Source organism: Antedon mediterranea, chromosome 5 (assembly GCF_964355755.1).
Source record: "Antedon mediterranea chromosome 5, ecAntMedi1.1, whole genome shotgun sequence".
Taxonomy (NCBI): domain Eukaryota; kingdom Metazoa; phylum Echinodermata; class Crinoidea; order Comatulida; family Antedonidae; genus Antedon; species Antedon mediterranea.
The window spans coordinates 26580245-26601771 of NC_092674.1; the positions used below are offsets into that span (position 1 = coordinate 26580245).

General features: G+C 33.0%; 1 protein-coding gene across 2 annotated transcripts in view; it reads left to right on the plus strand.

Moving 5' to 3' along the window:
- The window catches only part of LOC140050161 (rho GTPase-activating protein 7-like), a 104947-nt gene that overhangs the window by 65759 nt on the left and 17661 nt on the right, over nt 1-21527 (plus strand). The window contains exons 1-5 of one of the 2 annotated variants that reach the window (XM_072095231.1): nt 6620-6864; nt 8135-8198; nt 10403-11831; nt 12086-12407; nt 14635-14700. In XM_072095231.1, the coding sequence (XP_071951332.1) occupies nt 8166-8198; nt 10403-11831; nt 12086-12407; nt 14635-14700 (1850 nt within the window). In that variant the 5' untranslated portion in view covers nt 6620-6864; nt 8135-8165. Of the gene's footprint in view, nt 1-6619; nt 6865-8134; nt 8199-10402; nt 11832-12085; nt 12408-14634; nt 14701-21527 lie in introns of those variants that run through there. The other variant, XM_072095230.1, reaches the window with a different exon arrangement.

A 21527-nucleotide genomic window follows, 5' to 3' on the forward strand; every position in this document is an offset into this window, starting at 1 on the left:
CTTGTTTCACAAGAGCATGATACATGCGCCACATGTGATAGAAACACTGTATTACAAATTACAGTTGCTTTGATTTGGTGGTTATTTGAAGCATAGTAGAAATAAATAGATTAAATCTATTTGTTTCCTCCTCCATGCTTGAATGGGTTTGTATGTTTTACAGAGTTTGGTTAAATTTATTATTTCCTTTACCATTACCTGTTAATGGTAGATGACTGAATTATTATCGAATTCTAAAATAAATATTCAAATTCGTAGCTGGTAAACTGTAAGATATTCTGTGAAACCAAAAGCACTTAAGGCTATCTGGGGGAACTTGTCGATTTAGAATGATGTATGTACAATATATTCAACTAAATATACATCCTTATCAAGTACCCATGACCAATCTTTAGCCTCCTGCCCTGTGGTATACATCTACCGCCGCATAGTAAATCATTAAGTTGTCTTGGGGTACTATGAATGTATGCATTTGAAATGACCCCTTTTTTGCCTTTGTGACCTGTTTGTATAAAGTTGAGAATCCGAGTGCTTGTGCTTAGCTGGTGCATGGTTGGTGTTCGCGTTTGTATAAATCATTTCCATAGGAACTGGTTTGTTTATGTTGTAATATGTTTATAACTCAGCTACTGTACATACTTCTGTACTATTGATAATTACCATGGAGCATACTATTACTACTAAAGTGTAGAATCTTTATAGAATAGTAATTCCTCTAGTTTTGTAGTGTTGTGTCGTGTGTTCACACTGATAATTGCAGTCTGGAAGAGATCCTAAAGTATAACCAATGTGGAGATCATCCTTGTTCGCACTGATAATTTGGTAAGATTGCAATTTGTAAGTTGATGATATCCTTATGCTTCATAATTGGTGTGAATTTTGTCAAAATGGGAGAATTCTTTTATTTAAACCAATGTGGAGATAATCCATGTTCACACTGATAATTTGGTAGAGATTGCAGTTTGTAAGTTGATGATAGCTTTGTGCTTCATATGGTGTGAATTTTGTCAAACAGGGAGAGTTCTTTTAATTTTAAACCAATGTGGAGATAATCCATGTTCACACTGATAATTTGGTAGAGATTGCAGTTTGTAAGTTGATGATAGCCTTGTGCTTCATAATTGGTGTGAATTTTGTCAAAATGGGAGAGTTCCTAAAGTAAAACAACATGAAGATAATCTTTGTTCACTGGTAGTTTGGTACAGATTGCAGTTTGTAAGTTGATGATTTTCTTAATTAATAATTAATTGGTGTGAATTTTGTTAAACGGGAAAGGATATAGATAATGAAGATTATAATTGTTTAAGATTTTAACTCGGACTCTACTGTTTGATTTGCAGACACCCTACCATTAAACCTTTTTTTTTTTCAAAACATTCTTTTTTTCCTGATATGGTATTGGTGTATTACTGATTTATATATTTAAATCAATCCCCACTTCAATAATCTCCAAACATAATTATACCAAATAGTTTTTTAATACCAAAATGATTAAAAACATTTTACACAGCTTTATTTCAATAGATATTTTGAAAAGCCTAAACAAAGTGTTCCACAATAATTGTCTAATAATTGATATAGATTACATTCAATTTTGTGGTGAACAAAGACATCGTAAATTGTCTAAATTTTGCAATCAGTTCATCGATTTTCACGTCGTCTATTCTTTCACATGGTTGGTTCCATTTGCATTGCACTATTCATTGATTTTAACAATAAAGATACTTAGTTGCTTCCCACACATTAGATTTCCCGGCCCGGTAAAGCCCCACGTACTGTAGGCATGTGAATGAAAACAAATTTTGTCATTAACGTCATCTATATGTTATTAATCCACCCAAGCACCTCAGTCTTGTGTTTACAACTTTTAAAATAAATTTGCAAAATTTTTGTTTTTTTAACAAAATGCTTAGTGTCAAAATGTAGGATTTATTCAAGAAAGTAATATATAAGTTGACGTAATTTCTTTTATTCTATTCATATATTTATACATTATATCAAATTTAAGCAAATTTGTTAATACCGTAGTTCCCCGGGTATAATCCCACCCCCCTTGTACGTGAAATTTGCCCAAATTTGGGAGGTGGGACTAAACCCGGGGATTTCCCACTGCATGAATTGAAAATGACGATATTTCTTCTAGCTACGATCTAAAGCTATATTCCGATGTAGGCTAGGCCTAGCAATTAGACGGCCAGGCCATCTAGACCTAGGCGGCCTAATTGGTCTTACCTGTGTTATGCCTACCGTATAGATTTTCCCCCAGATTTCTACTTAAAAAATACCCTAAAATGTGATCTTCGCCTAGCTTCCTAAATCGACATGAACTCGATTCTCCGTCTCCCGGCGGTACACCCACGCTCGAGCTCTCTGTGTAAATTGCATGCATGTGACACAAACTACTGCACAAGCCGGTCGGTATAGAGGGCGGTGTTTTTTACGGTAATCAAGCATGCAGTAGTGTAAATAACAAGAAAGAATGTACACGGCGAAAGGATGTACAGAACGTGACGATCGGGGCATGCTAGCCTTAAGGTTGTATTCAACTTAACAATGTTTGATGAGTTTTAAGTCAGCCAAATTCAGAGAAATTACTCTATTTTTTGGTGAGAATTTCTTTAAAAATATTGACGTCGGCCTAGCTAGCTACTAGGCAGGTGTACTAGGCCTAGGCCGATCTCTGGCCTAATATTAAATTATACACTGGGACTTTGCCCGGGGATATGCTTGCGTGCGAACGTAATCGTAAAGTCGGGGGTGGGATTATACCCGAGGTGGGATTATACCCGAGGTGGGATTATACCCGAGGTGGGATTATACCCGAGGAACTACGGTAATAGTAACTCAAAATCAACATAAAAAAATATATTCAAATATTATGACTGAAATACTATAAATTTCCATTTCTGTGTTCTTTTCTTTTTTCCCATGCCCATGCTTTTAATAGAAATGCAATATTTTTTTAGGGAGATTAAAAATAGGCTCATCAAGAACATACATTAGTTATTTTTAGCAGTTCACTTTTTTAACTTTCACTTTAAAAACCTTTTAGTGTTCTATGATAGTACAATAGTATGTTGATCCAAATAATTAAGAATCTGCTGATTATAAGTAAAGCTACTTAACTTTTAAAGTGTTTGTTTAAGTTATAAAATCAGACCACCTAACTCAACACAATGAATAAACTAATGGTAAATGCAGTTTGATTTTTGAATTAACTTTCTATTGTAAAAAAACCTTTCCAATTGTTTGATGTGCAACAAAAAAAACCTATGAATATTAGCCACCTAAACTAATCTTGCTTGGGATCTCGTTTGAATGATATTTTAAGGTTGCACCAATTGCGGCTTAGTTTGGTTCATTTAGGGTTGAGCTTCCTATTTAAATATAATATATAACCACAGACAGAATTTCAACAGATTATGCCAAGGTTCAATGCCATATTGTGATATAAAGAGAAAAATATTACAAGATTATATAACAATGTAAAATAGTTATTAAAAGTATGTTGATGTTTAATGATTCAACATAATGTACGTCATTGCGATTAGATGACTTTATTACTGTTTAGTATTTTGTATAAAATAAAACCACAAAAGGGAATTTAATGATAACATCCGAGGTCATCTAGGCTGTTGAAGTTTACTAGGAAAAAAGAATAAGGATTGGCCATACAGTATTGTTAAATTATATATTTTTGTTTCACAGGAAAGTGTCCCATAAATAAAATTTCCTCTAAATAGGAGTGTCTCCCCTAAATAGGAGTGTCTCCCCTAAATAGGAGTGTCTCCCCTAAATAGGAGTGTCTCCCCTAAATAGGAGTGTCTCCCCTAAATAGGAGTGTCTCCCCTAAATAGGAGTATCTCCCCTAAATAAGAGTGTCTCCCCTAAATAGGAGTGTCTCCCCTAAATAGGAGTGTCTCCCCTAAATAGGAGTGTCTCCCCTAAATAGGAGTGTCTCCCCTGAATAGGAGTATCCTCTGAATAGGTGTCTCTACCAGTACCAGAATGGGTATGTCCACCAGAATAAGGATGTCCCTAAAAGGAAGAGTTTTACTGTTATTTAATATTTTAAAATGATAAACAATGTTTTAATCAAGCACATTTAATATTTTTGTAATACCTGATTTATACATTTCTTCAATTGTTTGTGGAAAAGGGGGGTTTAATTGTTAGTCTAATTTAAGTTGTATGACAATATTTTGCTAATTTTAATTAATTAGATCCAAAGATTCAATCATATTTATTTTTTTTTAAATGCCAAATTTGCACTTTTTTTTTCAATTTTGGAAGCCAAAAAAGGTGGGGTTTTTTTAAAAATAAGTTTTCACCAATAATACAGAGCATTATTTAAAAAGATACTTAACAAGTTTTTACCCATAAAGCATTATTAAAAAGATACATTAACATGATGGTGGTAGTAGGAACACAATTGACTGGTAATTGTTTATTAATTTGAAACAATAGATCCATGACTAATTGCAGGCAAAGCTCTTTGATCTTTTGTTTACTTGATTCATTTAATAACAACCCAACCATAGATAAAAGAGATTGTGGTAAACTTCAAAGAAACTTGCTTAATACTTGTTTATGCCTTATGGGTTAGTCTAATTTCTACCCATTTCCCTGTGCCTGAGTTCATAGCTGCTTCTGTGGTCAGAGGAAGAACATGAACTATATATTTTCTTCTCCTAAATTTTAATTTTTGAAATCCTAATGAGGAACTTTTGTGAAATGGATCTTGTAATTTATAATATTAGTGAAGAAGGAAACATATTGTATAACAGGTAACTGGTTGTTAAATTTGTTTTCTGCAGTCAATTTATTAGGTTTCAATCTTTCAGTCAATGTCCTACAAGGCTACATTTTATTTTTAGAGGAAATACATAATTCATACATCTTTTTAATGTGCTTTCATTAATTTAGGTGTTACTTTGTCAAATTGCAGATGTTTGTGATATTTTTGACATAAAATTACAAAAATATATTGATATGTATTAGGAATTACCAAATTGTCTTTTATAGTGGCCGACCAAACACCCCCAACATCATTCCTTAGGTTTTACTGTCTGACCCAGATCATTGAAACTTGCCAATTAATGCTCCTGGGTGTTGTAAATACAATATTATCTGAAGATTTATGTGTGGGATAATTACCCATGTGTACCCTGATTCCCATTGATGATGTCATAGGGGGTATTAACATAGAGGCCGTCAACCTCTCCACACCTAACTTATAGATTTTCACCAGATGTAGTCTTATTTTGGTTTTAGCTAATACTAGTAGTAGGATTAGTCATGTAATGTTATTCTAGGATTTGTGGTTTTAACAAAAAGCTAAAAACAAACTTTCTTTTAGTTGGTATTTGTACTTTGTTTTGTTTATTTTTGTGATTGACTTATTTGCTAGAGTATCCCCAGAGAATACGCTTTCAAACCTCATGACTGGTTTCTGTGTACACTTCCGATTTGGAGGGTGGTGAGTTGTTGCGCAGGAAAATCATTCGATAAATGTTTTTATTCTGCGTCACATCATCCGATTTTGAACGAAAGGTGGTACTGTACATTAGTGTTGATAAACTTACTTCAGTCAGATATTTTTATTTTGTGTATTACTTTGTTTGACAAGAACTGAACTTAGAAGGTGCTTGCAGGGAAATTATACTCAGCCCACAATTATGTTTTATTTTGTGCAGTATAGTACGTATGGACGTGTCAGGAGGTAACTGTAACAATTTATTTTGTGATTTAATTTAACTACCATGTTTCATACAAATAATTAAAAATTAAAAGTATATAGTTGTACTGCAGTATAACAAGTTTATCAATAGGGTAATTATATTGTAATATAGGCAAGATTTTAAATTACTGGACTAGGCAGTCTCTTGAATTCCTTGGAATTCGAAATCTTCTCTTCAAAAACTTTGTGTTGTCAGTACAACGATACAAAAAGAAATGATGACAGTATTACGTGGGAGTGGTCCCACTAGAGGGCGCTATAGCAAACTGTTCCATTTATCACGGAGGTGAGCTACCGCTAAATTCTTTTCGTAATTGTTTCGCACTTCGTGGAAAAGGGCTTATGTCTAGTTTATCCAGGTAAGCGGCACTCATAGACTACCAACACCATTTCTGGTTTGTGTAACTAGGCAGTAAAAGAATTTTTAAATAAGGTGGAGACTAATAGTACTGAGTAGGTGACTCCACCCACTATCTCCACCCGGCACAGCAATATACAGTATATGAAGGTGGTTTTTTTATTTGTAAAGCTAATTTTACTAATGTATGAATTTTATTAAATAAATAACAATACAGGATTGTTGTTGTAAATAGGCACAATCAACCTTCAAAACGGCACAAATAAAATAAGTATTACACTTTTTAAGTTTTCTGTTGATACTAGTATACAATTTGTGGCAAATCAACCTTCAAATTGAAGTAAAATTAGTACTTTTCACATATGAAGGAAGCTGCTTGCGTGGGACTTTATTAAAATCATTGTGCAGATTTTGTCGCGGCTTCAATCAAGTGCCCATTCATGCAGTTGTCTTGTAGTATTTAAACAAAATTACGAGAATCCTATTAATACTGATATTGATAAGCAAGAGATTAATGGGCTCACTCTCTGCATAACATTTAAAGCATTTTAACTTCGGCTTTTAAGGATATAGAGAAAGCTTAATTTATATGCCACTGCTGTTGTGTTTGAAGCCTTATTAATTATTCTGAATAAAGTCAGGCGTATGATTTTAAAGTTTTTTGCATCTGATCTGACTGAGTCAGCGTGTTCTTTCTGTTGAGCAATGGATAAATAATACCATTGTAATCGGGTGATGTACGGTACAAGTTGTAGTTCGCAATACGGTGAGTGTTTATCAGTACATATAGATTTCTTTGCTTTTTAATAATTGTTTTAACTTGTGTCTCTTCACAAATGTTCCAATATAAAACTCAAGATTATTATTAAGAAACAACTCCATTGAAAATGACCTATTTTACTGCAGCGCTTGTATTGTTGTCGTACCCCATAGAAATCTATTATTAGTATACTATCTGCTTTTAACCCTCTCTAACAAAAGGACAGGAAGAGTATTTTAATGGTTGCTTACATTAGATAAACAGTTTTTATTGGACGGGTTTGTTGGAGTTGACAGTAACTATTTGTGGTAGGTAAGAAGTCAAGTTTATGAACACTATAGCTTTGTGGAATTGTATAAACTTAGGTGTATTTTATACTACAGTGATTTATACTACTAGTCACTTATCACTCTTGGTCTGATTGCTGAAAAGTTTTGAATTTTGAATAGTAATTTGGACCATTACAGAAAATTCTTGTTTTTGTGTTCAAAGAGGTCAGGTAACAGTTTTGTTTTGTATTATTTCTTTATACTGGGTAACCTCTTCAGCCAAAGACTGGTCTCCCAGAAGGCCCAGTTATGTGATGTACTATTACACTGGGGTTACCCCCTACTCATCTTGAGAGGGGGTCTTAGGGGAAGTCCTGCTGTTACAGCTCCAAAATAGTACTTTTTTTATATTCAGCATACTACTTGAAGTCATTGTGAAAGATTTACCGAGTGAATTCCTTTAACCCTGTCTCTTCATGTTTATTTCAGTTCATCAACTTTGCATGTCTTTTTGTTTGTGTTTAAATTTAAATAGTTTATCCCATTATTAAATTCCTTCATGATTTAAACACCGCAGCTGACCTGGTAATTAAAACCCTGGATACATGCTTTTATCAGATGTTAAACATTTCTATTGTATATTTAAAACACTTTCTAAACACTTATCAAGTGTTTGTATGGCATTATAAGTGGTTCATTTTTAGCTATCTTGCCTGTTGGTATGTGTAGTAGTTATGTGAAGTCTTTGTCAAAGTCAAGGATGGGTTATATCATCTTCTTGTCTATACATGTCAGTTTCCTCACAAACAAAAGGCTTTGGTTCAAATCTTTAAATGTTGATCTCTATTATAAACAGCAATCAATCTTTATAGTATTGACTTGGCTAAGCCCACATTCAGTATGCCATGGAGGTTCCTCCATAAGTATACACAGTACCATAAGAAGCCCAGCTTATAAACATAGCATATTAAATAATAAACAAAACCAATTAAAATTTTGTCTTTCAGGCGGCTGCAAATCCTAAACAAGTGTGTTACCATGAAGATTGATAGTTCTCCGAGGCGTTTAACGGTGAGTTTATAATGTTATTTGTTGAAATGTATGTTGTTTTAGTTCAGGTCACCTTGTTCGTCTAGTATCATTTCTTTATACCCAGTATAATTTCAACTAGGCTCTTTTTTTTTTGTGCACAGTATTACCCAATGAAACCTTTTAAAAATATTAAGTGAGCGCTATTACATTTTTAACACCCACAAGATCATTCATTTTTTTATTCATAATCATATTAACTACTGTAGATTTTGAAGTCGATAACTTTATTACAACAGCCCATATGAAAACAAAAATACCCTTTGAAATAGACAAATGTATTACTGTATACCACGTCATGTTTCCATAAGTGGCCTATTAAATTCAAATCATGAAGTCTCCAAGTACACAACGACCTCTGGATTGCGCGGCAACACAAAGCCCTACTTGTGCCCCATATTAATTGGCCCCAAACATTTTTACAGCCCTGTTATAACGTTTCTTGCAGGCTATATGTTTTTTAACACGTAATCCAAAAACAGCTGTCGACATGAGACTGTATTTAAAGTGCTTCACATCATAAAACAATATTTCTTCTGTGGTTCACTTTAATATGATTTAGTAAAATTTAATATTTATATTTTCCAATTGATAAAGTAAATTACCAAGATGAAGAATAACAATACATCTACTATTTTTTCCCAATTATAAATTGATTTTCTTAATAATAATACTGCAGTGCAAGTACTATCTTTACTACTATATAGCTGGATACAGTAGGAAGCAGGCCTATGTCCTTCTTCATATCTGTTCTTTAAACAAAGTTTAATGTGAAACTGTTATTAAAACAATTTTAACGCAAGTACAGTATCTCAAAGTTTTGTGTACCGAAAAAGAATCTATGCTGTTTGTGTGTATATATATATATATACTGTATATATATATATACAGCAGCTGAGTAATATCTTACATCTACAATTAAATGGAAGATATACAAGTTCTGTATCTAAGGATATAATTGTACTGGGTAGGTGGGTGGAAATACACTTAAGCTCTGTCTACTATCAAATTAGTTTTGACAAAAAAAAAGTTGGATGTGCCCAAATATGATACTTGTGATATTCCCAAATATGGTTGTGATATGACATCATCATGTCAATATATGGGCACATCACATTTTTTTGTCACATAAAGTTTGATGGTGTAGACAGTGCTTTAGTGTTGGTTGGTTCTAACCAGCCTAACTTCAATGCAGCCCTACTCAAGAAACTATTTTGTTGACACCGTAGGCTTCTCTAGCCACATCCACTCCCTGTGTATCTATAACAGTAAACATGCCCACTGCATAGTAGAAATCAGAGTAATTGAGCATATCAACCTTGAACAAATTGATTTCAGAAGGAAAATTTTATAGCTAAAATATATGCATGTTTACTATTTTAACTTAAGATATTTTACACTGTTTTTGAGTAAACAAGGTTGTAAAGGACAACGGATGTTGTTAGAAGTTGGTTGACATAATCGTCAAGGACTTTTGTAGGAGTAATTATTGGCCTGGTTTATTGAAGAGGAAGAGATCGTACGCGAAGATTCTATTAAAATTATTAAATTAACATTATAATCAAAATTAAACTAAATCCAAACTTTAAAATTAATTTGATTGAATATATTTCAAAAGATAAAATCATTTTTATGTAATTTGAAACCGTATTGGTTATAAATATGAATAATTTGATGTAAACAGATGGTGTTAATGTATGGAGGCCATATTGCCATCACTTCCTGCACCTGATTTCATTGTCATTGGTTTTATTATGTGACTTTGAAATTACATAAATGTACTGTACCATTCTTGAGTACCATAGTACATTGTGTGTAAGGAGTTTAGTTGACTTCTTGTTTCATAATGTGAGTTTTGATGGTTATTGATGCGTTATTGTGCATGAGGATGTGTAAATACACCTACAGTACAGTACCACCAAATCAAGACGTACAGTGGTAGTCATGGGAGTGGGGGGGGGGGGGAACAATTGTTTGAACAAACTTCTCTTTTCGATTAAGAGCCCTTTTTAAACTAGAGATAGCGGAAGTGATGGTAATTGCAATTTGTATCTCTTTTATAAAAAAAAAAACCACTTTATAAAAATCCTGGCTATGGGCTTGATATAATATTTTTCTTGTGGGTGTTGGCAAACTCACTAAAATATTGTTTTTCTTTACCTTAATTTTTTTCTTTTTTTAAATAGGGTGACGATTCTGATGAGGAGGACCAGTGTGCAATTAGTGACAAGTGGCATTTTCAGAGGAGCAGTCGGCGTTGGTCTCGCAAATTGGCAGAGGATGCCGTATTTGTTTCACCAAGAGATTCTTGTAGTTATCAGTCACAAGAGGGCTCACCAAACACAAGCACGAACATTGAAAGCAGTAGTCGCGAAAGTATGACCAGCGACAGTGAACATACTGGCGGGTACTCCAGCGCAAGTAGCCACGAAAGTCCGGCAATTTCACATAAATCATTCTCTCCAACATTTGCACAAGATTCACCATTATTTCCTCAATTTCCAATTAGTCCCACATCCCCGAAAAGTCTTTCACCGCCGTTTTCACCTGTTAATGGCGCACCTCGAAATGCTGTTATTGAGATAAAACCATCAAATAAGAAAATAATGGTTATTAACAATAATTCTCAAAAACAAGAGGACAAAATGACAAGTGCAAAAAGTTTTCTCAAACGATTAGATAGTTTCAAATCAAGGCGTGGTGGAAGTTTGCGGAAAAAACATCACAGTGGTACGTTGAAAATCAGTGCACCAGTAAGTCCAGTTGATTCTCAGGATTTTCAATCGCGAATTGAAATATATAAATGCATAGACGTTGAAGCAGCGCAAAAAGCACATTTGAAATCTACCGCAACTGTAAGACGATCTAATAGTACTCTTGAAAGTCGAGATCGTTCAAAGAGATTTGGTAGAGTGTTCTCGGAGCCCAGCTCACCCGTTCTAAATCGTAAACTGGGCGCTTTGAAAAAAGATTCTGAAAATAATTTAAACGAAAATATGGTTGATAGTGAAGAAACATTAACAGGAGATAAAGAACCTACGGACAATGCGACAAATTTTAACGAAAAAAGTCAAACTCTAAAACATGAAACAATAAGAAAATCAAGTTCGTCGCAGTCTGAGGATGAACTTGATGATTCGTTGTTTTGCCATCGTCGTAGAACGGGTAGTTTTTACGATAACGTACCAGGAGAGGGCAACACTAGTTTAGATAATTACTCGGATATTTACGAGGAATGTTTTGAAAACGATCTGAAATCCGAAATTTATAAACTACAGCATCTTGGTGGACGAAGAGTCCGTTGCGCAAGCACGCCAGCATATTTAGATGATGATTGGTCAGAACCGTATGTAATGGAATCGGACGATGATATCTTTACAGAGAAGCAACGTATTTTGGAAGATATTAAACAATTGTCTGTTAGTAATAAGGACGATCTTGAAGAGCATCCTCAGCGAGACCGAAGTTGTAGCCTACCGGTCCATAGCACTCCGTTTAAATTAGGGGACGCACAATTTAATAATGAAAATGGTATGGATCCGTACGATGAAGTTGAAATGTTATTAAATGGGATAAATAAGAGCATCAATGAAATGCAAGAAACTTTCGGAGTTAGTAAGTATAAAAGTATTAGATTTTTATCATTATTAGAATATCATTTATAAATAGCAAAAAAAAAATCATTTTTTAGAAATTTACTTTCTTATACAGTATTTGAAAAATCTTTCTGAATGTTTTAGTATGCAACTGATAATACACTATACAATAAAAACTACTGTTATTTACATAGTTGTGTCAAAGGTCATCTTTTGAATATGAAAGTGATATTAATACAGTTCTATATCTATAAATGGTTTTTATTACTTTAGGTGATAGTAGTATGTCTTCAGTGTCATCGCAACTGTCTTTGTCACACGGGTCAGAAGTCTCGCCATTCCATTCTCCGGCTGTCTCCCCATTGCCGTCCCCTGTGCCCTCTCCGTCAGCCTCTCCATTCCCCTCACCACTTCTGACGCCGAGTGTAGACCTCATGGAGAAATCCACTGATGGAGATACTGGAATAGAAGGCGTTTCATCCTGTAGTGGAATGGATACAAATGGTTCCTTAGATGAGCTAAGAGAAGAACAAGGTGCAGAGTTCCGTGAACGCCGTGATTCAGGTGTTGGGAGCTCTTTGACCAGGCACGCAAGGTAAAAATGCATTTTTTAAATCTAATTTTATTTCAGATCTTTATCAACCTTTAAACATGTGTTTACAAAGATACATAGAAATAGAAACTTGGTACTCCAATACTATATAAATATTTATATGTTAAAGCCATAGCAAGTACAGTATATAATGTTATTATCAAATACTGTATATTAAACTATGGTTTTGATAATATGTAGCAATTGTATGATATATTTTATTTCCTGTAATGGATATGAAATATAAGATTGCCCTTCACAACATGAGGTAGTTAACTTTTGGTAAATATATTTCTAGTCCTTGTTGTATTAGGAATAGCATATGTGCTAGACACCCACTGTCAATGTCTTCCATCCAGCCTAATGCTTGTTTTAATGCCTTTTACACCAAGCCTAATTTCACCGCACCTATCTGAAATACCTCTGTATACAAAGTACCCTTTTTTACATCCACCCCTACTGCTTTGTGATCTAGATATACTTCTTCATTTATGGTAAGATTTCACAAGTGGTGTTACAATATTGAGTTTGAACATGAAGGAACATATTTTAGGCTATACAGTAGTAGTAGTAACTGTATTGTTAGTTTTAGCATGGAGGTTTGTCCATGGTTTTAAAAATGTTCATATTTTAATTCATCTTAGATGCCATTCATAATTAAAAGTGAAACCTATACTTACATTTCCCAGCTGTTGCTACAATGCATTACATAGGCTTCCCAGGAATATGTAGTTTGGTCACAGCTTCCTGGTAGCACCAATACCCAGTTGTATTTCCCCAACACCACAACATGACCAGGTCAACTGACCTGGTTCTGTTTACTAGGTCATGTTGACCTGGGCTGGTTGCTGTGGGCTTGTAACTAGAATCTGTCAAGCACTGTGGGCAAGCGTTTACAATCCAACAGAGTCGACATGGAGGCTTAGGTGATAGAGGTCAAATTAAACCAACATGGATGCTGATTCGGAGGTCAATATTCGTGTTTCAGGGTTCAAATTTTTTTCCAAGTTCATCTTAATTTTATCTAGCACCCACCCTGCTAGTAGTATAGTTCTGCTTAGATGTCTTGCCACCCACAATTACCTCTTTAGTACCAACCATATGCTTTATATATGATCATTTCATAGTTTTTAAATCTTGTGAGTATCTAATCTTGAATACTGTACAAGTTTAATGAAAAAGGGATCTTGAATATTCTTAGTTTTCATGAATATAATATAAAGAATATTGGATATAATACCAGTATCCAAGCTGTTTTAGATAAGAATCTTTCATGAAATGAAAAAAGGATCATTGGATATATCTGAGTTTTGTGGAAAATGATCTTGGATAATTTTTTAAGGAAAGATATCTTGGGTATACTTAATATTTCTGGAAAAATACTTGAATAAATATCTTTAGAGATTTGTGGATTAAAATTAAATTAATGGAAACGATACTGTATGTCTTAGAATTTGAATCTGTATTGTTGTTACTGATGTACTGTACAGTATTGTTCAATTTCAAAAGTTTGTTGCTCCCTACACTATTTCTCATGATGTCATTGTACACTTCATTGAACTCCATTCTATGGAAGTTTAATGGTGATTTTTGACACTGGAGGTTTCTCGTGATGTCATACTCTGAAACTTTATCCAATAAACTGGACTTTGGGAATTACTTAAGCAGTACAGTGATGGTTTGGATACAGAACTGTGGTTTCTTTGTTTATCATTAGTTTGTGGTCTTGTAATAAGATACAATAGGCTAGGTCTTGTTTATATTTCCATAGTGCACTTTCAAACTTGCATAAAAATATTAACGATAGGATATTTAATAACTTAGACGGGTTCAGACATACGTTGTTGTGTTTATGCAAGCAGAGTCCCCTAAAGCTATTCAATTTTGTTGATTATCCTGATCGAAAGAACCACATCCGTATTTTTCTTCAATAAATGACCAGTTTATTGACTTTAAGGTCGTTGGTCAACCCCATAATGGTTGCTAAATTCATATTCCCGGCCTTTCCTAGCTTACCTAGGCATCATTCCTCAATCCATCACATCACTTTTCAAAATCCAAATCTTCCATTAAATAAATGTAAGGCCTACACTACCTTTTACTTTTATCAATCATACTAACATAGTTGTTTTAATTGTTTATTGTACTATACGTCTGTACCTTCATGTAAACTTATAGAATCATTGTACTTTGATGTAATTTGTTTTTTCTTCAATTTTAATTTTAACAGTGCTAAACGAACTCGTATCCGATGGCACAGTTTCCAGAAATCTCATCGTCCAAGTCTCAATTCAAGGTAAGCAGCACAGCTTTATTACTTCACTTCATTGCAATGCTGTATCCAATTTTATCAACAAAGTCCACTTCACTGCATATTAACTGCAGTTGATACAGAAAATATTATGTGAAAATTTAAACCCAAACTATAAACAGAATGACCTGTGTGTGAGCCATCAATCGCAGACTGGCATATTCTAAAATGCAACAAATTTGCTAGTTTTTCATCATCATCATGAACTCGTATCTAGTTCATAATTAACATTTATGCAACTAATAAAACGGGTTTTCATCTATCTATCATGAACTGGAATATAGTGACCAATTGACATAATCACACAATGCAACAAATATGTTTTCTTCACTCTGCAACTGGTACCTTAATTTCTACAAAGAAAATTGATGCAATCCAACAATGCAACAGATATGGTTTCTTCACTCTGCAACTAGTAACTTTAATTTCTTACAAAACAAATGAATGCAATCCTCACCATGTTCAAAAGATATGCCTGTTCTTCATCAATTAAATTAACTGGTATCTAGATTTTGTTTCTCCACTTCCAAACTGTCTTTCTGTTAATAAAATCACATGGAGATAAAATCCTAAAATGGCTGTTCTTCATCAATCTCAAATCTTAATTTCTAGCCCAAACCAAACTTTTTCTACTAATCAAATCGAAAAAGCTTGATTGATATCAACCAATCCTCATACATAATCTTTAACTTACTCGTGGTTGTTGCTGATTTTCAATAGATATCTTTTGTTACTTTTAATTAATGTTGGCAGTCAGGATGCGTTCTGATTGAGAATACAGGAACTAATTTTGCTCGTGGTCTAATCTTGAAATAAATTACCAGTTTGTGTGTTTATCTAGATTTGTAAACCATGTATCAAGTTTGTCAACTTCCAATATATGTCTTTCCTTCCCCCTTTATTTAATAAATACCACTTCAAAATGTCATCATTTCATTTAAAAGTTTCCCCTTCCTTTCCCAGTTAAAATGAATAACTATATTATGAAAAATAATGTCACTATACAGATAAGATGCACAATCTTTTTAAATAATACATAAAAAAATGTTGATTACCAACAAAAAATGGTACTTTTTCTCGTTGGCTTTGTTTTGAATAGCTGTTCAAATTTTTGCGGCAAATGAATATAGCCGTTGGTTTCGACAATTAGTTGTTTAAATTATTTATGTTAACGTGCATATTTAGTTACAATTCATAAACTTGCAGTCAATACACAACTAAAATCAGCAGGTTTTTATTTGCTCAGCTCGGGATTTTGTTTCCAACTTGAATATTCTGTTGCGTTTATTTAGCATTGATACTTGGGTGTTTGAAATTTCCATGTTGTTACTATGGATATTATTGGCTATGTTTCAAGTATGCAAAATGTAACAAAACAGATATCGTTTAGATATTTAGCCCACCATGGGTAACATGATCATTGCGTATAGCCTCATAAATATATAGTACAGCATGTGTTTAATGATGCCTGAATTTAGCCTAGAATCTTCTAGCCTAGCACAGAGATATTGAATACCTCTACTTGTGAGCCAAGTGTCCTGATGATGTAAATTTTAGAAGCATGGAGTAATTGTCTGGCCTAGGTTCAGTGTGCGGGCACTGAGATTAATTCAGTTGCCGCCTGCCCTAACTCTTGTCTACCACAAGGATGTCTAAAGTTGGTTTATACTTTGGAAAACAAAAAAAAGTAGTTTTTTTTAAGTCTAGTTCAGTTCACGATGTAGAAGAACTAATCATGTAGTCTGGCTTTATACCAGGTTTATTGTCTGCTTCTGACAGACTTCTGGATCTTGAAGACTAATGAAGCAGAAATGTAACATTAATTACTCTCATTACAAAATATCTGATTTACAGGTTTCATATTTATAGTTTTTAACAAAGCGACAATTAGGTTAATTTGAGTAATTAATTAGCATGCATATTTAATTTAGAAAATAACAGATTTTTGTGGCGTCATCAGTTTATTCAAATTACAGTATACAAGATAGCAGAGTTTGGTTAGTATATAACAAAAACAAGCATTAACTGATAATACACAGAACAATATATACAAATTGTTGCAGAGTTTAACTATAATAATATCTCTATGATAATACACAGTAAAATCTGGCTAATTTAATAATCATAGATATAATTTCTTGTATCCAGCAAAAATTTAATGTTATTAATTATTTCCTTGGTTCAAGGGAAGAATGCCATTGATTTTATTTAAAGACATGAGTACATATCTTAACAACATTAAAACGTTGATGAAAAATAAATTATAGAAGATGTTCTACGACGTTACACAAATTATATTTCCTCGTGGAAAGAACTGATCGTCTGTTTAATATCAACTTTAAAAATGAACGTCTTGTGCAACGTACAAACATGATAACAAAATTTATTGATATTGGTGCCGACAAATGACTGGCTTTCCTCTTATGTTGCGGCAGTAATGACCCAATGATGACTTCAAGGACCCTAAACCAGAGGGGCTTGCAAAGGGCAAAGTTGGTGGCATGCCCTTGCATCAGTTTTATGGTCGAATTATTTTAGTGGTTTTGGTTTGTGGTTAACTTGTTTACATTACGATATCAAAATGTATATTACAAAATTTAAAACATTAGTTATGAAATTATGTAGGTTGACATTAGAAATACATTAGAAAATTAATTTTATGAAATAAAGGCTGTGTAGCAATTTGAATACAGTATATATAATGACAAAGTTTGTAGTCTAAATTATCTAATAATCATAATATAAAAGTAAATTACTGGGGGGGGGGGGGGTGGAATGACAATGCAGCCTGGTATCATGGGCTGGATCTCAATGGAGATACAAATAAAATAAGCACTGAAAAAATGACAATGCTGTAGATATCAGTGGCTGGATCTCAATGGAGATACAAAAAAGCAAAAAGCTAAATCAAAACGATAAAGTAAAACAGCCAGTATATTGTTATAAACTAGGCCTATGAATATGATATGAATCTATTGGAAAAAACACAATAACAATGTGTATACTGTTAAACTGATTAACTGATGTGAATTCATTTACACATTTTTAATAATGAAATTCCTGAATCTGTTTATACAAACGATTGAAATGTTTTGCAAATTCAAAGTCTTTGTCTCACGAACAAATTGATTAACATCGGAGGACATACAATGCCTTAGGATGCAGCATAATCTAAATTAAATCTGTGTAAATTTCAAAGAACAATTGTACAAACTTTTTAACAAGACTAATCAAGTCAAAAATGACCTTAGCTGAACTACTGAGGGCAGCAGATGTTTAAACAGTCTGTGTGGCTTTGTCCTGTTTAAATAATTGAAATTAAAATTTAATTTTGCATAAGTGCTGGAATGAGAAAGATGTTTTTAAACATTCCTAGTAGACTGCCCATAGCAATCTTGTTTTAAGAATACAGCTGTTTGATAGAATTTTTATGTTCACATGATAATTAGAAACAGGCGTAAAATGCTTGTACCTTCACTCTTTCAAGGCGGTTATTATCACACCATGAACGACGATGAAAAGTAATTTAGTTGGCGATTTTCAGGAACAGTAGGTGTCAGCGGTAGCACAGGTCATCGTACGGATGACTGATAATAGTTCTTTATTATTTGAAGTGTGAAATTGAATGAAAGTTTTTGATGTATTTTGGGTATCTACCGAAAAAACACTTGAATAAAATTGTAACGATCTACAACAGCAATTTAATTCATGTTCCTTCTTTCAGTTTGATATCCATGTATTGCTGTAACCATTTATCTATTTTTATTAATTTTATTTATAATTAATCCATTAATTTAACAATTTATCAATGAATTCTTTCTTTCATTAATAATTTTCAATTTTTTACTTCACAAATTTACATTCTTTCATCTATTGTTTATAATTTTACCCATTTAATTTACAAATTTTTTATTTTTTTTTTCAATTATATCCATTTTAATCTTTAATTCGCTTATTCATTTACTAAATCAATCCTAACTATGCTTTATTCTCATTTATTTTTAATATACATCATTCACTTTTAGCCTTTAATAATCGGAAACAGACCTAAAAAATTTAATTGCTTAATGAAATATTTAATTAACTTTCATATTTAACATTTTTCGACAGTTCCTTATTTCTTTTTTTTTTGTTTCAAAAATTTTACAGAATTTATTTGATTTGACAAATTGTTTTCTTTACTCAAATCAGTTTGTCAGCAGTTTGAAACAAACTTGTCATCCACCTACAGAAATTTTAATAAATACTGACAAATAACGGAAATATCCATATATGGAAAAAAATAAATGAACACGTTTAAATTGAAACAGTTTAATGTTTATTTGTTGAGATTTGTTGGGAAATGATTAAACATTCTGCAGAGTACTTGATTGAAAACTAATTCCGTGACAGAACAAAACGTTTTTGTACTTTATTTCAACAAAACTAAAAAAAGCTGGAGCATTGCGCTTTTGGAATTTCCCATTTTCTTTTTTCTGATTTTATTAAGTAAAAAAGTTAGGCTCTGTGTACACTATCAAACTTTATGTAAAAAAAATATGTGATGTGCCCATTATGGACATAATGATGGCATTTCTCTACCATATTTGGGCATATCGCTACCATATTTGGGCACATCAAAATAGTTTGATAGTGTAGAGCTTTTAATTCGATTGGCCAGATCCAAATATACAGTAACCTTCACTTACACAATATTTACATTTGAACAATTTTCCAATATTTGTCAGTTTGTTAATTTCGCGCAAGATTCTAGTTTAGTTTGCTAACTCATTTCCTAAGTTAAGGTCCTTTAAGCGCACTGGGGACAGCTTTTACAAGGATGTTGAGAATGTTCTTGTGATCTGATCACCATAAAAATACTTGTGATGCAGATAAAGTTAAGAAAGTAATCAAGAAAATTGTTTATACTAGGAAGTTAAATGTTAAGAAAGAAGTGATGAGATTTCTTTTGGGAATTATTTAATAATTAAAGTATGACGTTTAGGATAGGATGCTTAAATTATAATAGAATAAAATGTAAATTTGTTTCACATCGCGGTAGGTCCAGTTGAGTCTGCCTGCCAGTTTGCTTTCCACTTGTATGAAAATTCAACAATATAATGGATGTAAGTTGACCAATCACAAGTTACGTTTCAGATGACCCATCGCATGTGAACCAAGCTTACAGTCTTGACACCTCATAGTGGATACCCAAAATTTATTAAATAGCTTGTTTTTTAATCTAAAGCTCTGTCTACACTATATCAAACTAGTTTGACAAAAAACCGTGATGTGCCCAAATATGGTAGTGATATGCCCAAAAATGGTAGTGATGTGCCCAAAAATGGTAGTGATTTGCCCAAATATGGTAGTGATGTGCCCAAAAATGGTAGTAATATGACCATCATCATTTCCATATATAAGCACATCACATTTTTTTGTCACATAAAGTTTGATGGTGTAAATGGAGCTTAATGCAGTGTAGGCCGCTACCTATTATTAGTGCACACCTCTCAAAGCAAGTAACAAACACAACTTTTGACCATACTACTGTACATAATTTGAATTTTTTTAAAGAATGTTCATCAATTTTTTTCACCAAGCTAATTATCGTTTATTAATATAAAAAGGTCATTATGTTACCTTATACTAACTGTTGAAGCCCACATTCCTTTTAAGCATCCGTCCCTACAGTATCATGTACTTTGTGGATAGTGTAAAAGTCGAGGAAGTTTTCTGTAGGGGCAGAGACTCAAGGAAATAGCTTTCAACTGCATAGTTGGATATTTAAGCCCTAGCGCATACTTGGCGCCACATAGTTAATTCAAATGAATTTTTAAACATACTTTAAATTAATTTAGAAATATGATAAAGATACTTTTAGTGATAATATTAAAAACTTTAAGCGGTTTTGAAATGAAAAAAAAACGCGACATTGCAATATTGTAGTTTGCTTCTGTGAAGCAAATTGTTTGATAGACGATATGTCTACTTTTTAAAAATTCTCAGTATTGTTGCGCAAACCAAACAAATTATAATTTCAGCAAGGGAGGTAAATTATTTATTAAATTGTTCATGTAATGTTGTGATCTTTCCTAATTAAATTACTAATTTTTTGTTCATTTTTACCCCTGGTAATTGACCTTTTACCCATATGATACTTCTGGTTAATTTCAAACTCTGATATAATCCATTAACGTTATTATTTGTCTGCTTTTTAAGGAGAGGGTGGAATTTAAATATTCTTTAGAGGTTTGTCAAAGTTTTGATAAGAATTAGTGAAAATTAAGTAATTGTTATGAATGGTGCTACCAATTTGTGAATATCCGCAAACTTCGCTTGGGAATTTGGAAGCAAACTCATTCTAGGCCCCTCATGTCCCGAAGGAAGTTCTCCATGTTGAGGGTCTGTTTGGGGACAATGAAGGGGTATATAAACATGTAAAGGCCTAGTATGGAAGGGGCTTAGGAAATAATTAACATATGTACTTTTACACTTATACATTTCTCTACTAAACAATTCCGTATGTTTGTACGTTTTCAATAAAAATAAAACCATAATTTTGATATCATTTTCACAATCTTTGGTTAGAACTCTGTTGGGCAATGACCAAGAGTTCAACCACAGAATGACAATGTTCGTGATAATTTATAAATAAAGGGTTCGTATCTTATATCGCCCCTTATATCACTACTCATAATGATGAGACCGTTAAAATTTATTTTTGAATTTTTAAACAGCTACGTTAATTTGGCCCTTATGTTAAACACATGGCTGTTATTATGGCGACTTCTTGTTATATCAAAAACATGTTGTTTTCATATTAAATATTC